The sequence below is a fragment of the Jaculus jaculus genome, chromosome 1 (assembly GCF_020740685.1).
Source record: "Jaculus jaculus isolate mJacJac1 chromosome 1, mJacJac1.mat.Y.cur, whole genome shotgun sequence".
Lineage (NCBI taxonomy): Eukaryota > Metazoa > Chordata > Mammalia > Rodentia > Dipodidae > Jaculus > Jaculus jaculus.
In genome coordinates, this window is record NC_059102.1 from 39,616,413 (window position 1) to 39,628,991 (window position 12,579).

Genomic DNA, 12,579 nt, shown 5'->3' on the forward strand with positions numbered 1-12,579 from the left:
TGTGCTACCATGTGCATCTGCCTTATGTGGGTTTAGGGAATTGAACCTGGGTCCTTAAGTTTTGTAGGCAAATGCCTTAACTGCTAAGCCATCTCCCCAGCTCACACATTTCTTTAAAAAAACTTATTTACTCTTATTTATGAGAGAGAGAGAGACAGAACAGGGATGCCAGGGCTTTTAGCCACTGTAAATGAATTCCAGAAGCATGTGCTACCTTGTGCACCTGGCTTATGTGGGTCCTGGGTAATTGAACCTTGGTCCTTTGGCCTTGCATGCAAATGCCTTAACTGTTAAGCCATCTCTTCTGCCCTCATATTTATTTATGATATTCACTTGCAATGAGAGGGGGGGACGGAGGGAGGGAATGAATGGGCATGCCAGGACCCCCAGCTGCTGCAAACAAACTCCAGATGTCTGCACCACTTTGTGTGTCTGGCTTATGTGGGTCCTGGGGAATTGATCCTGGGTTCTTTGGCTTTGCAGGCAAAAGCCTTAACTGCTAAGCCATTTCTCCTGCCCTAATATTTATTTACTTGCAATGAGGGAGAGAGAGAATGAGAATGAATGGGCATGACAGGACCCCCAGCTGCTACAAACAAACCCCGGATGTCTGCACTGCTTTGTGCGTCCGGCTTTACATGGAGACTGGGGAATGGAACCCAGGTTGTTAGGCTTTGCAGGCAAGTGTCTTAACTGCTGAGCCATCTCTCCAGCTCCTGAACTACATGACTTTATGTGATAGACCTTCTCTACCATTTCTCCAGGACCAAACTTGCCAACCAAAACCATGCTGGGCTTCCACTGCTACATAGAGTGTATTCCAAATCTTAGCCCCCGTGTCCCCTCCGGCACACTGTTGACGAGCCCTGTCATATACAAAGCTCATATGGCTACAGAACAGTTTCCTGTCCTGCAAGTCCTATCTAGGTCACTCAGAATGAAGATCAAAGTCCTGAAAATGGCCTGCAAGGTCCTGTGAAAGCTGGTCCTATAGACCCTGACTGCTTTTAGGCCTCATTGCCTACCACTGTTTCCTTATCCATTCCATTCTTGTCATACCTAGCTCCGTGATGCCAAGCACACGTCCACCCCGGGATCTTTGTACCTTCTGTCTTTCTAGTTTGGAATGTTCTTCCCCAGATATCTGTAGACTTTCTCACTTTATTCAGATGTTCTTTTCTGCCTTCCATGAACTGCAGCCTCTCCACCCTAGCATTTCTTCTTCTCATTGCCACTTATTTTCCTCACAGTACTCATAACAACCAACTTAAATACTCACTGCCTATTTGTTTATTGTTTCCGCTTTCCTCTCCATCAGAATATAATTTCCATGAGGTCAGGGTGGAGTTCTTCAGTGTCATGTCCCCAGCAGCAGAAACAGTGTCTGGCATGTAGCAGGTGTTGGATAAATATTTTGTGAATGAACACATGCCTAAACAAACCCATTACCTCAGTCAGCCCTTGCAACAGCCCATTTGACAGATGAGCGACGCTAACGCCCAAGTTCTCTCAGCTGCAGTTGCGCAGCCTGTGGAGCGGATGCTAAGCTGGATCAGGAGCCTCACTTCCCTTCACAGATGGCACATTCCTCTGCTGTTGAACGATTTCATACCATCAGGATTTCCCCTGACCTTTAGCCTGAGAGGAAATGATATCGCAACTGGAAGAATACCCGAGGGCCAGGAGTTGGCAGCCCAGGCCCCAGCAGCTGCAAGGAATGAGCGAGTGGATTCTGAGTTGGCCAGCAAGGCAGCGGAACGAGCAGGATGCAGCGTGGAGCCTTCTGTCCACGCCTGGCCATGGGGGTCCTTTCTTCATAGGAGGTCCAGCAGCTGTAGCCCCTGCCCTGTGGAGGCACAGCAGGAGATGGGACCACCTGTAGCTCAGGAGTTGGTACAGGGGCCGCGCGCTATGTTCAGGCCCAGGACTAGGCTCTGCATTGGCAGTGTGGCACTGAGTGTGAGCCTCCGTCAGGCACTGCTGTGGCACAGCAAAGATCACAGGACTCTGAGCAGGAGACCGTGTCCTGAGCCTTCAGTTCCACTCATGGACTATGCCACCCTGAGCAATGCAGTGTGTGTCGCAATCTCCTCTGTAAGATGGAGGCTACGCACCGTTTACACTGAAGGGCTAGCATGGGGTCCATATGGGATAGGGGGAAAATTGTTTTATAAACCTCAAGTTTCTCAGCAAATACCAGAAAAGCTTTTTGTGTCGATGGATTGTTCTTTAGAGGCTTTGATGTGGTTTCATGTCATTGTCTGTCTTGGACACAAATCTCCTCTCTAGTACTGTGGTGGCCCCTCTCATTCCTCCAGTTGAAGCCCACAACCCCTCTTATTGGCTCTGCCTCCACTGTCTCATGGAACGTCATCTCCAGAGCCCACTGTTGTCTAGCTCACTGCTTCCTGACCGGCTGTTGGCCGCTCAGCTCCCATTTAGAGTACACAAGCTCCTGGACCCATGATTCCCGGAATCTTATACTCAGGACACAGTAGGAACAACTCATAGTTGGTAGCTGACCCCCTCAGGGTGGAGAGACGAATGTTAACAACGCGTATAGATAATGACACCCACAGACACATACGGGCATCGCTGCCCTTGCTAGATGCAGTGTCTGTAGAGTTCAGTTTATAAAGCAAATTCAGTTTTGTAAAGGAAATGCTCCTTCTGGGGAAACCAGAATGATTAGAGAAGGCCCAGATTGGCAGGGCAGTAGTACCCAAACTCATCAGGGGCTCAGCACTGCGCTGCATGCCATCTGGGTGAGCCTGGACTCAACAGCTTTCTCTCTGCATCCCGTCTTCTCCAGTGGGGTGAGCAAATGAGGAAGAGGTTCTGGAATGAAGTTCAGGAAGATGAGGGGCTTGTCTGTAGCCTTGGTGAATTCTATTCTTTTTTTAAAAAAATTTTTTTGGTTTATTTTTATTTATTTATTTGAGAGTGACAGACAGAGAGAGAAAGACCAGATAGATAGAGAATAGGCACACCAGGGTCTCCAGCCATTGCAAACGAACTCCAGATGCATGCACTCCCTTGTGCATCTGTTACATGGGATGTGGGGAATTGAGCCTCGAACCGGGGCCCTTAGGCTTCATAGGCAAGTTCTTAACCACTAATCCATCTCTCCAGCTCGTGAATTCAATTCTAATTACCTTGACTAACCAAGGAGGGCTGCAGTCATTAATTTGTGAGTACACATATGAAGCATATATTAATATACAAACAACATATATAAAAGTTGTCCCCCCCCCAACATTTGGAACAGTACCTAGCATATAGTTGTGCCCATAAAATTAAGCAAACCTTCACTAAACTATGGTGGTTGATTATTCCTGGATGACCAGGTTTGTTGCCCCATCCTTGATGCTGCTGCAATGATGTTCCCTTACCTCTCTTTTCCTGTCTTCCTCTAGGGGGGCTTGAAGAGCAGCTGTCAGAAAGTTGGCCAAATGCAACAGTCTCCAATGCCAGCAGTCAGTCCACTGGAACAGGTAAGGGTTATGTATGTGAGGCACCACAAGATCTTTGAGGACCTTTTCTTTATTTTTAAAATTGTAGAAACCTAAAATCTGGCATTTTAATTATCTTAAAGTTTACTGTTAAGTGGCCCTAAGTGCACTGACAGCGCAGTGTGCCCATCCTCACTGTCTAGTTCCAGACCTTTGTCATCACTCCTAAAGAGGACCGTTAGTCAGTCACCCACCATGTTCTCTCCCCAACCCTGGGCTTAAACCACAGACTTACAGTGTCAGCAGCTGTGCTGGACAGTCAGATGGCCAGCAGTGGGCATGGGGACTGACTTGCCACCAGGGGAAAGGGTGGAAGGATGGTGTTTGTTGCTCAAGGGCTGCTCAGTCTTCCAGTTAAACTCTGTCCTCTTGCTTGACTTTCCTCTTGAGCTTCTGAGTTGAAGGCTGGAGAAGAGAGATGACATCTGGGGAACAAGGTGTCTCTGAGAAGGAGGGGCCCAGTAGGCAAGAAAGGAAAGCAGAGCTGGAGTTGGAGGACTGTAGATTAGAGACCTGGGCTGCCTGGGAAGGGCAGGTGAGGTGTCTGGCTGCTGGTGGGCAGGGGGCACCTGTCAGCCTGCAGCCTGCCTGCAAGTACCCCCATGGCCTCTGTGCATGTGGAGATTCAGAAGCTTGAGGTCTACTACTCCTGAGAGCCTCTAGCCAGAACATCTTACTGTCCTGTTCAGAGCAGTGTTAGAGTTAACTATGCTACAAAGGAATAATTTTTAAATGCTGGAATCCTATGTTTGAAGAATACCTCTGCAGGGATGAAGTAGAAATCATTATTAGTTTTAGTTGATGTGTTTACTTAAATAACATTTTTACCACATACAAATGCCTGTATACATATAATTTCACATACATTCACACAAATGCATAAATGTGATACTATCATATGCCATATTTTAGTGTTGCCTTTTTCTTTTTCCCCTTTAATTTGGCTACCTCCTTCCCTTCTTTTTGCCTGTCACTCTATATCTTTCCCGGATGGTGACTCGGTTTGAATTTTCCTGCATTTTTTAATTCATGCACCTGTCTTGGCATTTGTGAAGCTATCCATATGTAAGCATATATACAAATATGTATGCAGATACAGGGTTTGCTATTATTTTTTAAATATAAGATTACATTTGATACACAATTTTAATGCAGCATACTTTTGTCATCATGAAAAACCCATCCAGTTTACTTGTGATCAATTTATTCCTTTCAATAGTGGAAACATTCCTGGTGTGGATAGACAGTTGATTCCATTGTTCGCTCATCAATTAGCATTCACTTCACTTCCAGTTCTTGCTGGGAACAAAGCCTACGACAGGCATTCCTGTGCATATGCCCTTATGCACTTCGTTTGTTTTTAATAGATGGTACAAGATTGCTTTTGTACAGGAGTAAGACTCTGCATTTCCATAGCAACTTACAAGGGTGTCCCCACCCCCAGAGCCTCACTAGTACCAGGTATTATCAGTTTTTAACCAGTAAGCCATAGCTTATTATTATTTAATTCACATTTTTCTGAATGTGTAGCTTAGAGCACTTTGTCCTGAATTTGCCTGATTTGGGTTTGTACATCTGGGATTCATCTCCTTGTACCCTTTGCTTATTATTATTATTATTATTATTTGCTTATTTTCCTAATATCCTTTTTAAAAATTAATTAATTAATTTTTTCAGTTACAACTAGTTCTTTGTTTATTCTTTTTATCACCTTCATAAATTCATGTCTAGCTCACAGCACTACTATTGATCTGTGGTATATGTGAATCAGTAAAAATTAACAAAAAAAGTTAGGTAAGTCATAGTTAGAAAATACTAATACAGGGCTGGAGAGATGGCTTAGCGGTTAAGCGCTTGCCTGTGAAGCCTAAGGACGCCAGTTCAAGGCTCGGTTCCCCAGGTCCCACGTTAGCGAGATGCACAAGGGGGCGCACGCGTCTGGAGTTCGTTTGCAGAGGCTGGAAGCCCTGGCGCGCCCATTCTCTCTCTCTCCCTCTATCTGTCTTTCTCTCTGTGTCTGTCGCTCTCAAATAAATAAATAATAAAAAAAAGATAATACTAATACAAAGTTCAATTAGGAAAACAATGTTTCAGCCCAAATAAACATTGAATAGGACTTTTCGTTCAAATGTAGACTGGTCAAGCATATATAAGAAAAAATATGAGTTTAATTCTTGCAAAATATAGATTTTGCTGTTGGGAAGAGAGACTAACACATGACTGGAGAGAAGTAAATTTAATGAATGCAAAACATCTTGGCTTTGTTGATGTGAACAGAGATTAAAATGTAGATAAAGATTCATGAAAGGACTTGCTAAGGCTATAATAAAGAGGCATGAGGAAAGAAAGTGCTGACATTTGTGTTTCCCTAAATCCTGACCTTGTATTGTCAGGGCCAGGTACAGTAGATCCCTTAAAGAGAGAGGAAACTAAAAATAAAAACTGTGGATTAAGGTAAGTGAATGCTGAAAATTTTTGAGATGGATATTTTTAAAGGAATTTTTTAGACTTTTTATTTATGTATTTATTAGAGAGAAAGAAAGAAAGAGGGCGAGCGAGCGCCAGGGCCTCTAGCCACTGCCAATGAACTCCAGGTGCATGCACCACCATATGCATCTGGCTTACATGGGACTTGGAGAATCGAACCTGAGTCCTTAGGCTTTGCAGTCAAGCACCTTAACTGCTAAGCTATCTCTCTAGCCCAAGATGGATATTTTTTTTATCTTATTTTTTTAAAATTTTTATTAGCATTTTCCATGATTATAAAAAAATCCATGTTAATTCCCTCCCTCCCCTCCAACTTTCTCCTTTGAAATTCCATTCTCCATCATATTACCTCCCCATCACAATCATTGTACTTACATATATACAATATCAACCTATTAAGTACCCTCCTCCCTTCCTTTCTCTTTCCTTTATATCTCCTTTTTAACTTACTGGCCTCTGCTACTAAGTATTTTCATTCTCACGCAGAAGCCCAGTCATCTGTAGCTAGGATCCACATATGAGGGAGAACATATGGCGCTTGGCTTTCTGGGCCTGGGTTACCTCACTTAGTATAATCCTTTCCAGGTCCATCCATTTTTCTGCAAATTTCATAACTTCATTTTTCTTTACCACGGAGTAGAACTCCATTGTATAAATGTGCCACACAAGATGGATATTTTTGAGAGCCATGGCATCCTAGGAGTAAAAATTCAAGTGTTTTTTCTTCCATAAAATGACTTTTTAAGAAACTTAATTAGAACAAAGCTCTCAACCTTTGGTTTTTGGTTGTTGTTGTTTGTTTTCAAGGTAGGGTCTCATTGTAGCCCAGGCTGACCTGGAACTCACTGCTGTCCTGCCGCCTCTGCCCCCAGGCAGGCTGAGGTTAAAGGCATGTGCCATCACGCCAGGCTTCAACATTTAGAAATAATGCTTATTTATTTATTTATTTGAGAGAGGGGAAGAGAAAGAAAGAAAGAGGAAGAGGAAGAGATAGAGAGAGAATGGGCACACCAGGGCCTCCAGCCACTGCTAACAAACTCCAGACACATATGCCACTTTTTGCATTTGCCTTACATGGGTACTGGGGAATTGAACCCGGGGCCTTAGGCTTCACAGACAAGTGCCTTAATTGCTAAGCCATCTCCAGTCCAGCTTCAACTTGTGAGTTTTGTTTGCTTATTTGTTTTTTTCTTCCAATTTTTTAATTAACAACTTCTGTGATTGTAAACACTATCCCATGGTAATGTCCTCCCTCTCCCACTTTCCCCTTTGAAATTCCATTCTCCATCATATCCCCTCCCCCTCTCAATCAGTCTCTCTTTTATTTTGATGTCATGATCTTTTCCTCCTATTATGATGGTCTTGTATAGGTAGCAGCAGGCACTATGAGGTCATGGACATCCAGGTCATTTTGTGTTTGGAGGAGCACGTTGTAAGGAGTCCTGCCCTTCCTTTGGCTCTTACATTCTTTCTGCCACCTCTTCCTCAATGGAGCCTGAGCCTTGGAAGGTGTGATAGAGATATTGCAGTGCTGAGCACTCCTCTGTCACTTCTTCCCAGCACCATGATGCCTTCTGAGTCATCCCAAGATCACTGCCATCTGAAAAGAGAAGGTTCTCTACCAAAAGTGAGAGTAGCATTAATATATGGGTATGAACTTACTTATGTGCTTACTGGGCAATTTGATGAGCATAGTGTATACATTTAGCCAGACAGCAGCAGATGTTACACCCCTAGGGCTCATGACTACCCATTGTAGGTTTTCAGTATCAGGGATGTATTCCCTCCCATGGAGCGGGCAGTTGGTTTCCCCCAAGACAGATGTGGCACTATTGCACCCCTAAGCTCATTTGACCTGGCTGGCCAAATATAAGGCTTGCAGTGTCTACTGTTGAGTATCTTCACTGGTGATTTCTCTCTCTCCCATTGAACTGCATGCAAAATGGCTTCTTTCAGCTTTCTGTCAGCTGGTCTACATGGAGGAAGTTATCAGCTCAGTTCCAGCAGGATTTCTCAGTTACCTTGCAGCCCAAGTATGTGGAGCCTTCAGCAATAGGGTCTTACCATCTATTCCTGGTGGGAATCCAAGGGCCTCGGCAATGGCCTGTAATATTTTTGGGGCATCAGGGACCTACCTGGCCAACAACTCACTGGATGTTATCCCATCCCTGGCACTAAAAATTTTCTAGTAACAATCTAAGGCTCCTGAGTGTTCCATTGTCCAAAAAAGTAGGCTTTCTCCACCTTTCCGTTACTCAGTCTCTTCTGCTGACCTCACTTGGGCCTTTTCACCCTTCTTCTTTTTTTTTTTTTAATGTGTATAGTATGTGGTGTGTGTGTATGTGTGTGTGTGTGTTTATGTGTGTGTATGTGCGTGCACAGAGATGCATGTACCCCTTGCACATGCAGGGGGAAGCCAGAGGAGAACGTTGGGTGGCCCTCCTTCACCCCCCCCATCTGCTTGTTTCCTTAAGATAAAAGTCTCTCACTGATTCTGGAATGTGTTATTTTCATAAGCCCCAGCGGTCTGTGCTCCCTACAGGCCTGGGGTTACAGGAATGCATGACCATACCCAGCTGTTTACATGGGTGCTGGGGAATCAAATTTAGGCAGTCTCAGCCCCCTTAGGCCCTCATGCGTGTGCAGGAAGTGCACTTAACCCCTGAGCCATCTCTCTAGCCCTGCTGCCCTCCTTCCTCTTTGTCAATTTGCCTTCTTTTACAGATTAGCAGATTCTTTACCTTCCCTCAACCACCACTTGAAAAACTTGCCTTTGTTTTTAGTTACAGAGCTTGTTGCTGAGGTTTTGTGCAGGCTCCCCTTTAAAATGTGTGTGTTGGTCTGGTGATGTGGCTCAGTCAATAGCATCCTTGCCTAGGATGCACAAAGCCTTATGCTGAATCACCAACACTGCATAAACCAGGTGTGGTGGTGCATGCCTGTAATCTTAGCACTGGGGAGGGAGAGGCAGGAAGATCTGAAGTTTAAATTCATCCTTGGCGGTATAAGGAGTTTGAGACCAATTTTTTTTTTTTTTGAGGTAGAGACTCACTCTAGCTCAGTCTGTCCCGGAATTCACTACGTAGTCTCAGGGTGGCCTCAAACTCACAGCGATCCTCCTACCTCTGCCTCCAGAGTGCTGGGATTAAAGGCTTGCGCCACCACGCCTGGCTCAAATTATTTTTGTTTGTTTTTTGAAGTAGGGTCACGCTCTAGCCCTGGCTGACCTGGAATTTACTATATAGTCTAAGAGTGGCCTCATACTCACTACCTCTGCCTCACAAGTACTGGGATTAAAGGTGTACGTCACCATTCGTAGCTAAGGCCACAATAAACAAACAAAATTCTGTGAGTTTTGTTTGTTTGTTTGCTTATTTGATGATTTTTTGTTTCTATCTTACCTAGCTTCTCAGACAACAGGCAAAGCCAGGGTGCTTCATTTGGCTGCAGACAAGCATCACTTAGTAAAAATGGAGCATGGAGGCTGGAGAGATGGCTTCCCAGTGAAGGTACCTGCCTGCAAAGCCAAAGGACCCATGTTTGACTCCCCAGATCCCACATAAGCCAGATGCACAAAGATGAGGCAAGTGCAAGGTCACACATACCCACTAGGTGGCACAAGCGCCTGGAGTTTGCTTGCAGTGGTGTGGCCCTGGTGTGCCAATTCCCTCTCCCTCTCTCTCTAAAATAAAAAATAAAATAAAATGGAGCACAGGATGCAGGAATGAGGGCAGAGGGGTTTATCATTGTACTGCAGGGGCGTAATACATGCTACATTCCATTTTCTCTTCCCCATTTATGAGATTTATTATTGCATAAACCAGCCTTGTACTTAGTTTCAAACAATGATTTCTTATCTTTCTTTCATGCATCCGTGGACTGAGTAGGTTCAGAGGAGTAGCTCTTCCTCCATGGCACTGAGGGTCATTCACTTGACTGCCCTGGTCTAGCAGCTGGTGGCCTGGGCTGGCAGAACAGTTTCAGTCACCCCAGTGTCCCAGTGTGCCTCCACATGGGCCCTCTCCCCTTCCGTTCTCCAGACTGGAGCTCTCTACAGTGGCTGGTTTCTCAGAATGTGGAAGCTGAGGAACCATTCCACTGAAGGTATGGACCACAACTCCATGAATGCTTCTGTCACAGTCAAGATAAGCCAAATATCCAAGTTCAAGGATAGGGGACTTGATTTCATTGAATATAAGAATTAGTATGAACTCACAGGCTTAGGAGGCTGGCTGGTGGCTCTGTTGGAGACTATTATTACATCTTATCTGCTCACCAACAGTAGGTATTATCAGGGTCTTGTTTTTTTTCATTTTTATTTACTTATTAGAGATAGAGAGAGGAGGAGAGAGGGAGAATGGGCATACCAGGGCTCTAGCCAGTGCAAACGATGCAGATGCATGTGCCACTGGCTTACGTGGGACCTGGAGAATCGAACCTGGGTCCTTAGGCTTCACAGGCATTGCCTTAACCACTAAGCCATCTCTCCAGCCCAGGTCTTTGAATTTATCAGTTTTGGGGGTATAAATCAACCCAACCAAATAAACTGGGGCAATTGGAAACATGGTGGTGTGAATTCCAGCTGAGCCTTTTAGTAGTTATGATTTTGGATTAGCTATCTAACTGCTCATAATTGTTAGAAATATTTTTATTTTTTATTGTTTGGTTTTTCATGGTAGGGTCTTGCTGTAACCCAGGCTGACCTGGAATTCACTATGGAGTCTCAGGGTGGCCTTGAACTCACTGTAATTCTCCTACCTTTGCCTCCCAAGTACTGGGATTAAAACATGCACCACTATGCCTGGCCCAGAAATACAATTTTAATTTTTTTCTTTTCTTTGAGAGATTAAGAGAAGGAGGGAGGGAGGGAGGGAGAGAGAGAGAGAAAATGGGCCTGTCAGGGCTTTCAGCCTCTGCACATGAACTTCATATGCATGTGCCATCTTGTGCATTTGGCTTATGTAGGTCCTGGGTAATCGAACCTGGGTCCTTTGGCTTTTCAGACAAACACCTTAACCACTAAGCATCTCTCCAGCCCCCCACACTTTTTTTTTTGAGGCAAGACAAAGACTTGCCTTTTTTTTAATGTGAGACAGTGAGAGCAAAGGTGAGAGAGAATTGTTGCGCCAGGGCCTCCAGCAACTGCAGTCGAACTCCAGACACATGCGCCCCCTTGTGCTTATGTGTGACCTCTCATGCTGTGTCACTGTGTGTCTGGCTTACATGGGACCTGGAGAGTAGAACACGAGTGCTTAGGCTTCACAGGCAAGTGCTTAACCACTAAGACAGCTCTGTAGCCCAAAATAATATTTTTACAAAGTGGATAGCCAGGGGTCTCAGACTTTAAGAGTATTCAATGAATGTAGCTCAGTATTTCCCCTTGTTTCATTGTGTGTTTGAGACAGAGTCTTGCTTTATAGTCCAGGCTGGTCTCGAACTTGAGATCCTCCTGTTTTAGCCTCCCAAGGGCTGGGATTACAAGTGTACAGCTTTATACCCAGCTTTCTTTCACTGCTTCTTACCCACTTTTATCTCCAAGAGCTATATGACCAGCATGAAGAATGCATCACCCATCTCTGGGCTCAGATCCCACAGCTGTCCCTCAGCCACACAGAAATGCAGTCACCGAGACTAGGAAGGAACAAGCCTGCTGAGGCCCATTAGTTGGACCCTGCACAGGACCTGCACTGGGATCTTGGGGCTTTTTAAGGAGGATGAAGATAACTAACCCCACTCCCCCCCCACACACCCATATACACACACTCCAAAGCTCCACAGCTTCATGAATGCATCTGCCATAGTCCAAATAAGCCAAATACCCAAGCTTGGAGAATGGGCAAAAGTATACTAACTAGCTGCACAGTGCTGCCCCTCAAATGACCCTAGCTTGTTCAGAGAGGTCAATGAATGTCAAGGCTAAGCCAGTCCCTCTACTCTGCATTATAGCAACAGACAAGTGGGGCTTTAATCCAGGGGAAGAAGACCCCAGAGGTGAAGTTAGGACGGGTTGTTGGAGTCTGTGACTCTGTCGCTTCCCTCCAAGGATACTGCTGGACGCCAGCCTGGGGAGCCTCTTGTTTTTGTTTGAATTAAAGATAAGTTGTGCCAACCTCAGATTCCTTTTTAATTGCAACCTGCTCCTTTTTCACAACCCCAGGACAAGACCGCCCAAGCAGGAGAAAGGATCTGCAGGCAGCCCCCAGCCGTCTGGTTTCAGCAGAGAGCAGAGGTTTATTTCCTGGCATTATGTGGCTCCCTTCAGCCCTGACGGAGATTTGTGCCTGCAGCTTGGGGCGCGGGCGGGGGGGGGGGGGGTTTAAATTGCTGAACTGCTCATTCAACACCCGCAGAAGAGTCTTTGGTCAGAGGATCCCCCTTCCTGGAGCCAGGAGCTCACTTGGGGCTATAATGGGATTAATGAAACAGCGTGTGTAACTGCCACAGGGATAAAGCTATGAGTCTTTTGGTATGGCCCTGTTTACTAGAACCATATTCATCAAAGAGATTGAACCTCTCCTTTCAGGAATAGGCTCCAAAGCCTTTGTACTGAAACAAAGAAGGGTGGAATCTGGTTGTACCA

The 12,579-nt window shown here is 45.2% G+C and overlaps 1 protein-coding gene across 1 annotated transcript in view; it reads left to right on the forward strand.

Moving 5' to 3' along the window:
* Nucleotides 1–12,579, forward strand: part of Tll2 (tolloid like 2) — a 152,257-nt gene that overhangs the window by 66,285 nt on the left and 73,393 nt on the right. The window contains exon 3 of the mRNA XM_004669918.2: nucleotides 3,417–3,494. Within this exon, the coding sequence (XP_004669975.2) occupies nucleotides 3,417–3,494 (78 nt within the window). The remainder of the gene's footprint in view (nucleotides 1–3,416; nucleotides 3,495–12,579) is intronic.